This window comes from Pteropus alecto, unplaced genomic scaffold (assembly GCF_000325575.1).
Source record: "Pteropus alecto unplaced genomic scaffold, ASM32557v1 scaffold21, whole genome shotgun sequence".
In the NCBI taxonomy this organism is placed as follows: Eukaryota; Metazoa; Chordata; class Mammalia; order Chiroptera; family Pteropodidae; genus Pteropus; species Pteropus alecto.
This window is the reverse complement of record NW_006436282.1, coordinates 5,371,634-5,387,418: the sequence shown is the minus strand read 5'-3', so window position 1 is coordinate 5,387,418 and position 15,785 is coordinate 5,371,634. Positions and strand designations below refer to the sequence as shown.

Here is a 15,785-nt window from a genome sequence, read left to right as displayed (position 1 = left end):
ACTGTGTAAGTTCAGCGTATCATGTGATGCTATGGTATAGCTCTGTGTGTTTCCAACACTGTGACAATTACCTCCAAGACTTTTTCATTTCCATTTTTTCAATCATTTAAGAAAACCTTTTGGACTACTAAGTAATATGGCGACAATACCATGTTAAATTCAACAACACTCACTTAGCTTTTAGGTTGTTTTCAGAAGTCCCTTGGAAGAGTTCTCAAAAATTAACCACCTCTCATAGCTGCCATGAGGGCACCAACAAGTGTAAGACAAGCCTTTTGATATGCAAGGAACTTACACAACAGAAAGAAATAAGGAAAATAAAGATGAACAAGGTACAAATAAAAACAATATATGTAGGATCTCTATCTTATTCTGAATGATCAAAGTTGATGTATATGATTCATGATGAGGTAGACTGCTAATCTCTGACACATGAATAATACTCCTATACTAAGTGCTGTGCTCCTGCCATCCGTGAACGCCTACCCGTGAATGTGCTTTGTCTCTTATTGATGCATGAGCTTTATTCACATTAAAGTTGTCACTCATCATACATTTGCTGTTTACTTTAGTATCATACCTATCTTTCTTTCAGTACTTTCTTATATTAAAATACTTAACTCATCACGATTTACTTTTGTGTATGGTGTGAGGTAGTATTTTTTCCCCACGTAGTAATGAAACTGCCCCAACATTTCTTTATGGATTTTATATATGATTTCCTTGAGCTGTTAGCTGATAAACCCTATATGGAGCTCTGTTTTAATTTCAAATGTTGTTTTCTATTCACTGGCATTACTTTTCCATATGACCTCTGAAAACATCTTTTCAAGTAATAAAACAATTATTTTAAAATTTCCATTAGAACTCGATTTGTACATTAACATTAATTTTGGGAAAATTACTGTTTAAAAAATACTGAGACCCCTGTGCATGAAAGTGTTAAGATTTCTCATTTATGTCTCTATTTTAAATTTCACATCTTTAATAAAGTCTCATAGTTTGCTTATTCAAGTTTAATTCTAGGCATATTATATTTTCCATTATTTATACTAACATGTTATTGCAAGTTGTGACATAATTAAGAAATATGTATTTGGTTTCTGCTCCTGGCTCCTGATACAAAGTTCTTAAAATTCTTGTAATTTCCCGAGTGACAGGAACAAGAGCCTTTTGTTATAATAAGGCAATTCTTGGTGGGTTCCTGGACAGCTTCAGAATGGGGGCTAGTCACCAGAAAGGCCAAGCTATGATTAGAAGCCTGGAACTGTCATCTCCACCCCTCATCCTCTGGGGAGGGGAGAGGGGTTGGAGACTGAGTTAATGGTGGATCATGCCTATGTGATGAAGCCTCCATAAAAATCCCCAAATCTCTACGGGCTCAGAGAGCTTCCAGGTTGGTGAACACATGTCCATGTCCACGTGCCAGAAGGGTGGTGTACTCTAACTCCATGGAGACAGAGCTCCTGCACTCGAGACATTTCCGGACTCGGCCCGATGTTCCCCCTTCATCTGGCTATTCATCTGTATCCTTTATAATATCCTTTAAAATAAACCAATAAATGTGTTTCCTTGAGTTCTGTGAGCCATTACAGCAAATTATTGAACCGGAAGATGGGGTTATGGAAGTCACTTCTGTGGTCAGAAGTACAGATGACAACCTGGGACCTGCAAATGGCATCTGCAGGCGAGGGCAGTCTCGTGGGGCTGAGTCCCTAACCTGCGGGGTCTGTGCTAACTCCAGGTACATAGTGTTATAATTGAACTGTAGGACATTCAGTTGGTGTCTGCAGAGTTGGAGAATTGGCTGGTGTGGAAAAAAAACCCCACACATTTGGTGCTAGAAGTGTTATAAGTGGATGGTACAGTAGTTTACCTTTACTAGTATAAGAGAAAAGTACGGATTTTTATGTTTATACTTTACTTAATCATATCATTAAGTTCTTGGTTTTTCCTTTTTACTATAAAAATTATAATCATAATTAAACAGAACAGCATAATGAACCTTTCAGGTACACATCATCCAGCTTCAAAAACTATCAACATTTGCCAATCTTATTTTATCTAAACATTCTTTTTTTTCTGTTCTTGGAGTATTTTAAAGCACATTCTAGACTTCGCATTTCACCTACGAATAAGCTCAGTACGTATAGTAAAAGTTAATGATTTTTACACATTACCATAATGCCAAAAAGTTCAGTGTAAATTCGAACAAGCATATGGTCTTTTTTGTTAAGTCAACGAGTCAACAGATCTACTATAAATGCATTGCGGTCTTAACAGAAAAGGTTCTTGAAATAAAGTAAGAATAATATATTAATTCTATCAGATTAAGAAGAAAAAGGAAGGCATATGTGAATTTTCACTTGAAGTTTCTAAGGCTTGATTGCTCATTGCATATGTTTTACAGCTCTGATGACGTGCAAATGGCATACAATAAAATCCTCCCATTTTATGTATGCAGTTCACTAAGCTTTGTAAATATATATAGTCATCCAATTATGAGTATGATCAAAATTTAGAACCCTGAGGCCTCTCTAAAGTCAATTCCTACCCCTAACACTTTCTGTCTCTATGATTTTGCTTTTTTGAGAATTTAACATAACAAATCATACAGTAAGCAGCCTTTTGCTCCTTACTTCTTTCACTTGGCAAGCTTTTGAGATTCAACCTTGTATCAGTGGCTCCTTCTGTTTTACTGCTAAATAGTATCACGTTGTAAGGATGTATGAAATGTTGTTTATCTGTTCACTCGCTGATGGATATTTATTTCCATTTTTGACTCTTATGAATAATACCTTCATGAACACTAATGTACAAGTCTTTGTGTGAACATGCCATGTTTATTCCTCGTGGACAGATACCAAAGAGTGGAACTGCTAGGCTACATGGTCAGAACATTTAACTTTTTAAGAAAATGCCAAACTGTTCTCCAAAGTGGCTGTAACGTTTTGTGTTCCCAGCAATGTGTGGCTGTTCTAGTTGTTCCACATCCTCAACAACACTTGGTATTGTCAGTATCTTCCACTTTAGCTATCTTACTATCAGTTATAATAGTTTAGTTCATTCACTTTGATTTTTTAATATGCAATATCATATACAACTAGTGATAACAATTATTTCTTTTTCTCATTGTGCTGTCTAGAGCCTCTATACAACTAGCAAATAACATCAATAATTACAGACATCTATGACTTGATTTTTATTATAACAGAAATGCTTCCAATATTTTATTGGTAGAATCTCACTTAACTACATTTGCAGTTAGTCACATTAGAAAGTGTCTTATTTTTAAATGTTTTTGTCACATATGAACATAGTTTTTATCAAGTATTTTTCAGATCTATTTTGACCTTCTGATGCAATGAACTAACCTACTACATTTCCTAATGTTGAATCATCCTTACATTTGTGAAACAACTCCTAATTGGACTTGTTTATATGCACTACTCAGGTTTATTTAATTTACTAAAATTTATATCAATATTTATAAGTTAATTTGGTCTAGACATGCCCTTCCCAAATTTTGTTCCATGGGATGTATTAGTTTCTGTGTGTGGGGGGGACCCCAACAAAACTGTAATCCTCCATTTCTTCATATGTAAAGTAGGGACAAAATATATAAGGACAACAGAGATAGAAGAGTTAAGGTTAGGAAGACTAAATGAGATAATGCCTATCGTTGCTTAATAAGTAAATGAGCTAGGATTTCAGCCCAGGCCAGTACTGATCATCCTTGAGACCACTACACTCTTATATCTGTTATTAAAAGATTACACATATAGCTAAAACAAAACAGAAAACAAAACAAAAAACTTCTTATGCAATTTAACAAACAGTAGTAATTTAGTAAAGCTAGAGATTTAAATGAACTTTTTAAATCCTAAAATGGTGGATTCTCTTTTTATAATGAACCCTCTAAAAGGAATTATTCGAATATGAACAAGAAGTTAGCCCACCTGAGTATGACTGATTGCTATATGGTTGCCATGGAGAGGTGACTGCCGATCTTTCTCCTTACTGTGCCGACTACTCTGTTTACTACGTTGTAGCTGCTGCCTCAGTTTGGCAATCTGCTTTGGAGAGAGCAGAAAAGAAGCACGAAGAGAACAAAAGTGATTACCAATTTTAAGTACTTACTTCTTTAATTTTTGGATATTAATAAATTAACTTCTCAAAGGTTTCAAGAGGATAGTATTTCACTACGATGATTTATTCTTCCAAGTTTCTATGATTAAGACTATTGGAAATAAATAAATATAAGCTACAAATGCCTCACTTGCACAATTTAAATAATACTGTTGGTAAATACACAGACTAAATTTCCCCAGATTATTTCAGATTTTACGTTTGTAACACCAGAAATATCTTCAACTACTTTTTGTAAGGTGAAAACTAGTATCTCACATGCATTTGATTAAAGTCAAACCCACTCTCTTAATATAAGGACAGCATTAGCTCCTAAGTTCCCATCTTATATAAATAAAATCTATTTGGTTTATCAATTACTAATCACTTTAAAATTGTAGATCTCAGTGGTAAGGAAAATCAAAGCATTTAGTATTAATAATTAATTACTACTTAATATGTTACTATATATTACTCTTTAGTCATACAACTTATTTTTCAGCTTTATTAAGATATAATTTACATAAACATCCTGTAAGTTTAAGGTATACAACCTGTTGATATATTTGCTACATTTATATATTACAAAATAATACCACAAAAGCATTAGCTAACACCTCCATCTCATCACATAATTACAATTTGTGTGCGTGTGTGTGTGTGTGTGTGTGTGTGTGTGTGTGTGTGTGATTTGAGATTTACTCTTAGCAATTTTCAAATATGTAATACAATATTACTATAATGAAAAGGCTCTACATTAGATGCCCAGAACTTATTCATCTTATAACTGGAAGTATTTACCCTTTGAACAACCACCATTCCCTCCACCCTCCAGCCCCTGGCAATCACCACTCTACTATTTCTATGAGTTTGGCTTTTTAGGTCCCACATACAATTGAGATCATACAGTATCTGTTTCTCTATCAGACTTATTTCACTTAGCATAATGCCCTCAAGGTTCATTCATGTTGTAAGTGGCAGGATTTCCTCCTTTCTCGTGGCTGAATAATATTCTTTATCCATTCATCCATTGACAGACACTTGGCTAGAATAACACAACTTTTAGAAACAAATATAACTTAGAGTTTATTCTAAGTGGTATGGTAACACTCGCAAGTTTAAGAGAAAAGTCATTTACTATAATATGGCTTAGAAGTCATTAAACTACTAATATATTTTAGGTGATGTATAATCACTTAAAGTGTGCTAGACCAGGAGTAAAATATTCCTGAGCATTTTAAAGGGAATCATTAGCAGTCTGGGGGAAGTTATTTAATATTGGTATTACTTCCCTTATAGAAAAGATGAGATCGATTAACAGTAATTTCTTAAAAAACTATATATAAGGAGCCCAGTTTTATGTCACCTATTAGGCAAAGTATAAATACGAAGTCAAGTCTCTGAAATATATTGATTCCTTCAAAGAGATAAAGCAATGTATTTTAATATTAGCTAAATGTTTACCTTGAATAACCAATAGCAATAAAAAGCAAAACAGACAGTTGTTATTAAAGCTTATAAATGTTCAAGCGAAAAAGTATATAGGTTGCTTGGGAAACTAACTTTTACCTGTGGCAAATAAAAGATAAACAGCATGGAAGGAAATAAAGCACCTAAACAAAGGAATAATTTATATCCTTTCTTTTATATCGAGATCTTTTGATTCTTGTAGTCTTTTAATGCTCCTTGTAGCTTACAGAGCTCTCGTATAACATCCTTGCAAAGATATACAAATAAGATTATCTATGTTATTATTTGTGTTCCTGTGCTCTGTTGTAATTACATAACTTTCTTCTAGAGAACATTAATTTTCGTGAGAAAAAAATAAAAATTAGTAAGTAATTATTATAAATTGAGACAGATTATTCTTTATGATAAAAATAAACAGAATTTCAAATTGTACAAGTCATTTAATTAGGATAGAGGTATAAAATTAAGTGTTTTCAGAGTATTAATGATGTTTAGTGGTATTTCAAAAATAGCAAGAGCTTTTATATAGAAGAGCCCATAATGCTTAGAGATTAATCAAGGCAATTTGTACTTTTTCATTTTTAAAATATCTTTAAAAATAAACAAATGAAAATAAGGGCCTTTGAAACATCAAAACAAGAGAAAACTTTTTGTTCTAAACAGCTTTAACAAACCTCTGAAAACAAAAAGTCTGCATCATGGTATACATCTTACTTTGCTTGGACTATCAATTTAATATGCACGCTTATGGTTTTCACACAATACTATTTATCTTTGGAATATAAGTTATGCTCCTATTTATTTTTCAGTAGTGATTAGGGTAAAAGTGAAGCTCATCTTCCTAGATATATATACTCAGAACATTACAAATTTTCGTCAAGAACTATGTAAAATGAAGAAAGACACCATAAATCCTCCTTTGCTTCAGAATACGGGAGGTTCCTGTGTTAAGTACAACACGTTCAGAAGAGAGGCAGATCTACATAACAACTGCAAATGCTCTCACCTTCCACAGCTTTTACTTAGAATTTCCTTTCTCTTTTCCCTTGGCCATCCAAAGCCATCACTTCTTCCTTACCTTGGTACCACTGGAGAGTAGACACAAATGTGTCCTCTGGGAAGAAGATACAAAAGGAAACTGTAATCTCCACCTCCCCACACACCCCTCCCACCACATTCACAGCTCTAATCCTCTGTGTAAGAGTGGCTCTCGAAAGCCCACACTCCTTCGCATCACAGAGAAACTCTCAGTCCTCACGTTGGTGGGCCTGCCCACCCTGGTTACGATGTTGAAATGACCATACCATTTTCCTTTAAAAAAGGAACACTAAGTCACAATGACTGGATTTTTAAAACTAAAATATAGATGACTCTTACTTCGTGTTTCTAAATATATATTAGCTATTCTGTGACCTTAAGAAAAAAATTAAGCATCAAGCTTGAGAGTATTACACTAAAGTGAAATAAGACAAAGAAAGACAAACACTGTATGATCTCATTTATAGGCAGAACCTAAAAAAAAAAAAAAAATACAGAAATGGAGAGCAGATTGGTGGTTGCCAGAGGTGGAGTAGGGGGCAGGAAATGGGTGAATATGGTTAAAGGGTACAAACTTCCAGTTATAAGATGAATAAACTCTGGGGACAATGTACAGCATGGTGACTACAGTTAACGATATTACACTGCATATTTGAAATTGCTAAGAGAATAGATCTTAAAAGTTCTCACTACACACAAAAATAGTATGTAAGGCCATGAATGTGTAACTAACCTTTTTGTGGTGACGATCTGATATATACATAAAATAATTACATTGTATATCTTAAACTTATACAATGTTACATGTCAATTATACTTCACTAAGTTTTAAGGAAAAATTAAGAAGAGAGAGGAGCCATCTTTTAACCATGAAAGGGAACCCAAACATGTGAGCTGCAAACTCTTAAAAAGTTTGGGAATAAGTGACTTGGAGTCACGAAGAAGAAATAATAATTGTAGACAGAAGGATTAGCATAAATACTCACAAAGGATGACTAAACCATTGTGGAATTAGATAAAGAAAAATCGGGCCCTGATCCCACTTAAAATCTGAGAACAAGGAACACATTTTATTATAAATTTTTGGAAACTCGATAACATGCCCTTGTTTGCTATTTTTATCCTGTTAGTTTCCCCTACTATTGTGAACATTTAAAAACAAAATAAAACAATACTAAACTCTTAGCCCCACAGGACTGGTTGAGTATTTTTGCCTCAAGTACTGAAAGGGAGGGAAATATTTCTCAGAATGAACTCTATTCCACGGTAGGCCAGGGCAATGAGAAATCTCAACCTAAAAGGACTAAGTGGTAGCAGTAGGAAGGGAAGCAGCACCCTGGAGCTTTTAGAATAAAAGAAAAAAAATTAAAAGAGAGCTAGCTCAAGATCAGGAAGTAGTCTGCCACTTGCTTTTTTTTAAAGGCCGCATTCTTTTTTTTATTAAATTCATTGGGGGTGACATTGGTTAATAAAATTATATAGGTTTCAAGTATACAGTTCATTAATACATAACATCCATGTTGTATTGTGTTTGCCACCCAAAGTTAAGTTTCTGTCACCTTATATTTGTATAAGGTGCTTTTATGTGAATGAGGTCTATTTTTCAATAAAAGCATATGAGATAGGTACTATTATTATCACCGTCTTATATGTGAAGAAATTGATATGTAGAAAGGTTAAAAAGCTTGCTAAACGTCACACAGAGTGACGTCGGAAGCATGACAGCTCAATGAATAGCCATTAGTTCTTTAGGGTCTCTCCTGGTCTCTCCCCTTGAAGTTATAACAAGAAGAACAGCGATAATTCAAGAAAGAATTGCCTGCTCAACATGTAAAAGTCATACCGTTAAGTGGTGAAATAAATATTTAAACTTAGGAAGTGGAATTCCCATCTGCCATCTTAACCACTATTCTGTATTGCCTAAAGAATCAAGTTCATAACTCACAAGGAGATAAATCTTACAAAAAGTGCAGACATATAAATGGGAATGAAAATTTTGGCAACAGCTGAAATAAGACAAAAAACAACAACAACAACAACAACAAAAAAAACCCCGAACTATTACTAAAGATGTTAACTCAACAAATTTTTCTGAAAATGTAGTTTGAGAAGTCATGAATCGCAAGCTGTTATTCACTTTTATATGAAAAAATGAAATATGTGAAAAATTTAGTGCTTATACAGATTGTCTCAAAAGAAAGCTTCTGTAGTCTACGAATAAATTTTATACATTATATCCCTTCACAGTGTTCAAAGGAATTTTCCTTACACTAAAAATATAAATTTAAAACTTTTTTATGCCTTTCCATAAATAGGAATAATCAGTGTTGTTTTCCTGTTTTATTTTAAAGTGTCGATAGGCAAACTTTAATAAACTAATTGCTATTCATTAAGCTCCATGAAAGTCAAATGAATGAACATAGGCACATGCATGCATAAATGCATAAAGAGCACACACATGTGCAAGTACATAAATATACAGAGGTCACTTGCACGCACATCGACTCCTCCATACCCACAGACATGCTTGCCCACATGCAGACTCACACAAACCCACTATTCCAGCGACAGACAGACAGATTTATCCTCATAGACAGATTCATCCCCATAGATATAGCTAGCTTTGGGACAACTGTTATACACGTAAAATAAGTTTTACTACATAAGTGTATTTACAACTACCAATAAGGCATATTTGTCAATAGAGGCATGTTAATAGTACCAGCAGAACATTTAAAAACACTCAGTTCACAAACCCACGTGACCCCAGACTTATTGTATCTCTTTCTTTTACAGACTAGGAGACACTCTCAAAAATAAAAGGCCTTTCCTAATGTAACACAGCTAATAAATGGCAGATCTAGTCCTTTAGCCTTTAATTTGTAACTTCTATTACCTACCAATACCGCTGAAAGTAATACTAGGTTAATGTTCAACTGCAAGTAACTACCAGTCACTACGTATTTGCTCATAATCTCAACCACTCTGCATAGTAACTTCCTTTCTTAGTGATGGAGATATTGCAAGATGTGGAACTGAAATAGAGATAAACAAAAATTTGATGAAGCAATTAACTGACTACATAGTAACATACTGATAAGTTTCTATTTTTTTGATCAGCAGTTTGTATGACCTTAAAAATTGTGCCTGTTTGATACAATTTTAAATAATGAAAAATTACAAAACATCTGTATAACAATTTAATTTGAATTGAGACAGAGACTTTATTAGATAAATATTAAGTATTTTTAAAAGGTTTATCACATAATTCTTTTGATTTCAACGGGACAGTCAAATTCTTCAGACTGTTGTCTTTTAGGTCCAAAGAAAACATTATTGCAATTATTTCCCCTACTATGGTATAATTAAAAAAAAAAAAAAACTTTTTTAAGTGCCAAAAACTAACAGAATACTAGGGCAAAAGATATACTCTAAATAAAATGATAAAGAAACTTTTATTTTTCTTACTTAAAAAAGGAAGACCACATCAATAATATCTATTAATCATTTGATCAGAAGTGAGAAACATCTCTAATCATTTCATTTGCTTGTTACTGCTCCAGGTGGTTCCCTCAAAGAAAAACTATCTTACTAATGAGAGGAGGGCTCATTGGTGAGATAAAAAGCAACTCATGATTTTTCCTTATTTCCACTGAAGGACTTAAGAATAGTAAACCCGCTTTTTTCCATTTATCTTATTAAAATCAGGAATAGTAAAAAATAATCAAAACAATTACACAATGGTATTATTTTTGTTCTCTCTGGGAATGTCACCCCCTGGGATAAAGCGATTTGCCTACTGCTTACTATAAGAACAGCGGATTCCCCAAGCTCTCTGTTTCTCTCCTATAAAGTGATCTCCATATGCAGGCATCCATTTGGGCCCTCCCCACTACCCTATGGCACCTGGGGTTGAGGGGAACAAATGCAAACAACAGTCTTGATGATACTTGCTATGCTGTGAATAACAAAGTCCACTGTCTCTAAACCGGGAGTCTCATGCCTCTGCCAGCATCCATGAAATAGTAAAAGGCAAACTTCTTAGACTCTAAGTAGGAAAAATCAAATCCAAGACCTAAGAGGGTGTACTTTCTCCTTTGCGTCAAAAGAAGAGGGGATTTTAATGGCACAAATTGGAAAGTTTGATGTATGCTGCACACAGATAAAGTTTGATGTATGCTGCACACAGATAAACTGGTATCTGACTCCCACTCCAGATACTAAAAATGTTGAGCTAGGATAACAGACGTTCACTGTTACATTAGAATTAGACTAAGCTCTCAGACGTGAACCGACCAAAAACTGTGAGAGTTTCCCAGGAACCATTTGGGAAATTTGAACGTGAGAGTCACTGTGAAAGGCTGTCTTAGGTCCTATGTAAGAGGGCCACCTAAAAGGGTGAACAGAACACTGCAGCTAGGAAATTCTATTTCTAGCATTCTAGAGAACAAGGGACTCACTAACTCAGAAAGATAGAAATGTAAGAAATGCTCAACAACCAGTGGTCTCCAAAGAACCCATGAAATTACAAAAGTCAATTTTAAAAATCTGTCAAGCCCAGGGAATGTACAGGCATCTTATAATAGTACCAGTCAAGTAGGAACATTTCTATTCCCCTTACCTTTCCCTCTCTCCCCCACGCTCCAACTCCAGAGGGGTCAGAAACAGTAGCTATGGAGTTAGGAAGGAGGTGAGCAAGAAACAGAAAAGGAGCCTCCAGGATCCCTTCACCCATGAAGTCACCCAGTTGTAGTAGGCCCTAGTTGGGAGAAGAAGAGTAGCTATAACCATGAAAGAAGTTAGAGCTTTGACTATTATAAGTGCCTGGAAAGCATGCTCACTTCAAGGGACCACAGGAGTGTGGGTGATCAGTTTCTCGTTTTGTACCATAGGCAGGAGACAACTTCTCCTACTGAATAAGGAGTGGGAAGTAATAATATAAAGCCCTTTTGTGATTATCCCTTAAAGTCTTAGTTGCTTTTCCTAATATGTAATTAAGTTCTTTAAGAAGCAGATTGTTATCTACTGTTTCTTTTGAAATTCTAGATGCTTTGTACAATACTGAGCAGTCTTATTCATTTGATGTTATTCTATGAATAAATTCAGTGCCACTAAAGGCTGATGAGGTATGTGAAAAAAAATCTTAAAAATTTACCATTGTTCTTTTACCTTTACTAAATGTATAGAAATCAAGCTCCATAAAAAGTGATAAATATTAATTAAATCTTTATCATTTACTTAGCTGACTTCTTAAACTCTAGTTATGCTATATAAATCAATTTTAAATTGTGTTATATAAACAAGGACCCATATATCTAAGCAATGGAAAAATACACTTATATACTTGATTAGTGTGTAAAATCTAAATAAAGGTTGGGACAATAAACATAATTCAAACATAATTCAGTAAACATAATTCAAAGGAAGAAAATTAATCTTCTCATAAAGAAAAATGATGTCTCTCTTAAATTCATTTCCTTAACATGGACACAAACCACAATCTCATAGTACAGTGTTATTAATTATAGTGTCTGATAAATGTATTGATGATCTGATTGCCATTTCTTTGTAGGTTAATTTACTTTTTTTCCTAATTGCAAAGAAGTGTGTGTGTGTGTTTGCCCTTGATCTACAATTCCATTACATTAAATACCTAAAGGTTGGAATTTTTACTTTGTCCTGTTTTTCCTCCTTGGGGCTAGTGGGCTTTCTCAATATAAAGATACACATTGTTCTCCAGATCTAGCAAATTTTCAACCTTTAAAATTTTTCTCTTCCTTGATGCTTATTATTTTTACATTCTAGAACACTTAAGTCAGTTTCACATGGTTCTTAACTTCTTTTCATGTTTAAACTTCTTTATCATTTTGTTCTATTTTCTAGATGATTTGCCTATCCAAACTTTCAATTCTTAGTAGAATCTTTTGATTCACTAATTCCCTCTTCTGCTATGTCAAGTTAATCCACCAGAGTTTATTTCACCAACTTTTGTTACTTAAGATTTGCGAATAAAAAAAAAAAAAGCCTGCTTTTATTTACTTCTACTCTTATTGCAAGTAACTATTTCATTTGAAATTCTTAAACTTTCTTATTTTAAGTTCTTTTTGGGGATTGTGTTCTTATCTTTATATCCTCAGGTGTGAATGATCCTATTTAATGTATTGGTTGTCTATTATGGCAACAGATTCCTTACATTTCCTAAAATACTTGTTTGCAAGCTTACTTTATGTGAGAGTTTTATCCTTTGTGAGCTCTTTTCTGCCATGTTGTGTCATAGTTGCTCAGACTAGCCCTCTGCACAGCTCCAGAGCAGGTCTTGAAATAGGAACTGTGGGCCTTTGGTCCCACATGGGTAGAGCTCTATTCCAGATGCCACACACACACAACATATGGTTACTATTTCCATTTTTGTATAGCTGCCTCTCTGAACCACAGGAAAACACCAACAGTGTCATGTGGAGTTATTTCACGCCTAGTTTTACTGCCTAGAAACATGGTCCCAGTTCCAATCTCCTGCCATTTGCAAGACACTCTTAAAAGGTGTAGGAATATTATACTCTCTTAACTTTGGCTTAAAAATTCTCCCATAAGCCCCGGCCAACATGACCTGGGTTCGTGAGCCAGATGGCATTGATATCCACTCATCGTTAAGGATTTCTTTTCTATTCATGGCCTGCAGGGGTTTTCCTTGTCTTAAACATAGCTAGAATTTATTTATTTATTTATTTATTTGAAAAATTTTCACATTGCGTTCTTCTAAGCTTGGAGCAAAGTGGAGACAGATTTATACAGGTGCTTTCACTGACATCTGAGTCGGAAATCCTGATGTAAATTATGAAAGGGAGAGTATATATGTGATACAATACAGCTGAATTTGATCCTATGACAAGGAAGTAGGTCAAGTTATTTTTTTAAAACACTCAATTTTGGTAGTACATAACTTTTTAAAAATATTACTATTTCAATAATAGTCTTCATTTTTCAAAATTTTCTCAAATTCCAATTCTGTTATCTATTATACGTATTCCTGATTTTACTTTTAGTCTTTACCCATGTATTCTTATCATTTTTCCAGCCACAGTTATATAACATATAGAATTTAATATCTTCATGACATTACATGGAAATCTCACCAGCCTTTTATAACTAGTCTTTTCTTTTTCATTTTTACTAAGGTATAATTTACATTTCCTTATTAACTTCATCCATTATAAGGGTAAAATTCAATAAGTTTTAATTACTTTGCAGAGTTGCATAATAATCACAATGCAGTTTTAAAACTTTTTCAACACCTTCAAAATTTGCTTTGACTCTATTTGTTGCCAATCATCACCCCCTCAGCCCCACTCCCAGTCACATGCAATCACTAATGGGCTTTTTGTCCTTCTATAAATTTGCCTTTTCTGGCATTTCAATATAAATGTACTCATAACATGTAGTCTTATTTATCTGGCTTCTTTGCCTTCATAAGGATTGGCAAACTACACTCTGCAGGCCAAGTCTAGCTTGCCACATATTTTTGTAAATAAAACTTATTGGCACATAACCACACCTACTCTATGCTGTCTATGTCTGCTCTCACACTACAATAGCAGAGTTGAATAGCTGCAACAGAAATAATATGGCCCACAGAAGCTAAAATATTTACTATCTGGATTTTCACAGAAAAAATTTGCTGACCCTTAACTTAGTAAAATGTTTTGAGATTCACTCACATTGTAGCATGTATCAATATTCAGTATAGTTTCTTTTTATTGCTGAATAGTATGCTATTGCATGAATATAGCACATTTCGTTTATCCATTTACCAACCGACTGATATTTTCCACTCTTCAGTTGCTCTGAATAACTGCTATAAACAATTGTGTACATGTCTCAGTGTAAACATGTTTTCATTTTGCTTATAAAGACTCTTAGGAATGAAATTCCTGGGTTACTTGTTAAGCTTCTGATTAACTGTTAAAGAAATTGTTTTCCAAAGTGGCCGTGCCATTTTATATTCCCAAGAACATTTGAGGGTTCCAGGTTCTCTTCATCCCTGCCAACACTTGGCACTGTCAGTCTTTTTAATTAGTCATTGTAGCTGGTGTGTAGTTGTAACTTGTGCTTTAAATTTGTACTTCTCCAGTGACTAATGATGCTGAATACCTTTTGCCATCCATACATCTTTGGTGAAATACTTCTATTGAAGTGTCTTACCCATTTTTAAGTGGACTGTCTTATTTTTGATTGGTACGGCTTCCTTACATATTCTGCATATAAGTCCTATATCAGAGACATAATTTGCTAATATTTCTTCCAGTCTGGGACTTACCTTTGCATTCTCTTAGATGTGTCTTTTGAAGTGTAAATGTTTATTTTAATCAAGTTCAATTATTTTTTCTTTTATGGCCTCGCTATGGGTGTTATAGCTAAGAATGCCTTGCCTAATCCAAGGTTTTCTAGAAATTTTATAATTTCAGAGCTTATATTTAGGGCTATGAACCATTCTGAGTTAATTTTTCTCCATAGTGAGAATTAAAGGCTTATGAGTTTTCCGTACATGTGGATATACAATTATCCCAACTCCACTTGTTGGAAACATTGTCCCTTTCAATTGAATTATGTTGGTGCCTTTGTTGAAAATCAACTGACCATAAATATAAGGGTTTGATCCATTTATCTATATATCTTCTTTTATTCTAATACTTTGCCAACTTCTTTAATGTACATTTATAATTATTATTAAAATTATGTAATTTAAGTCCTCCAATTTTTCCCTTGCTTTCAAAATTATTTTGACCATTCTAGGTCCTTTGCATTTCCACATAAATCTTAGAGTTACCTTGTCAATTTCTACTAAAAACAAAAATTCTTGGATTTTAACAGGGATTACAGTGAATTAGTTTGGGGAGAATTACCATCTTAATAATAATACTGACTGTTACAATCCATGATAAAAGTAAATCTTTCCATTTATTTAAATCTTCTTGAATTTGTCCAGCAATGTTTTGTTGTTTTCAAGGTATAAGTCTTACACTATTTTGTTAAATTTATCCCTAAATATTTTAATCTTTTTTGGTACAATTGTAATGAAGTTCCTTATTTTCTGGATTGTTCGTAGTTATAGGTATCTAGGCATACAGTTGATTTCTGTATGTTTACAATTG

At 33.8% G+C, this 15,785-nt stretch overlaps 1 protein-coding gene across 1 annotated transcript in view; it reads right to left on the bottom strand.

Annotated features, from left to right (window-relative positions):
• The window catches only part of GLCCI1 (glucocorticoid induced 1), a 91,213-nt gene that overhangs the window by 21,944 nt on the left and 53,484 nt on the right, over positions 1-15,785 (bottom strand). Inside the window, exons 4-5 of the mRNA XM_015589444.1 lie at positions 11,258-11,395; positions 3,960-4,073 (exon numbers count right to left, since the gene is read on the bottom strand). Coding sequence (XP_015444930.1) covers positions 3,960-4,073; positions 11,258-11,395 — 252 coding nt within the window. The remainder of the gene's footprint in view (positions 1-3,959; positions 4,074-11,257; positions 11,396-15,785) is intronic.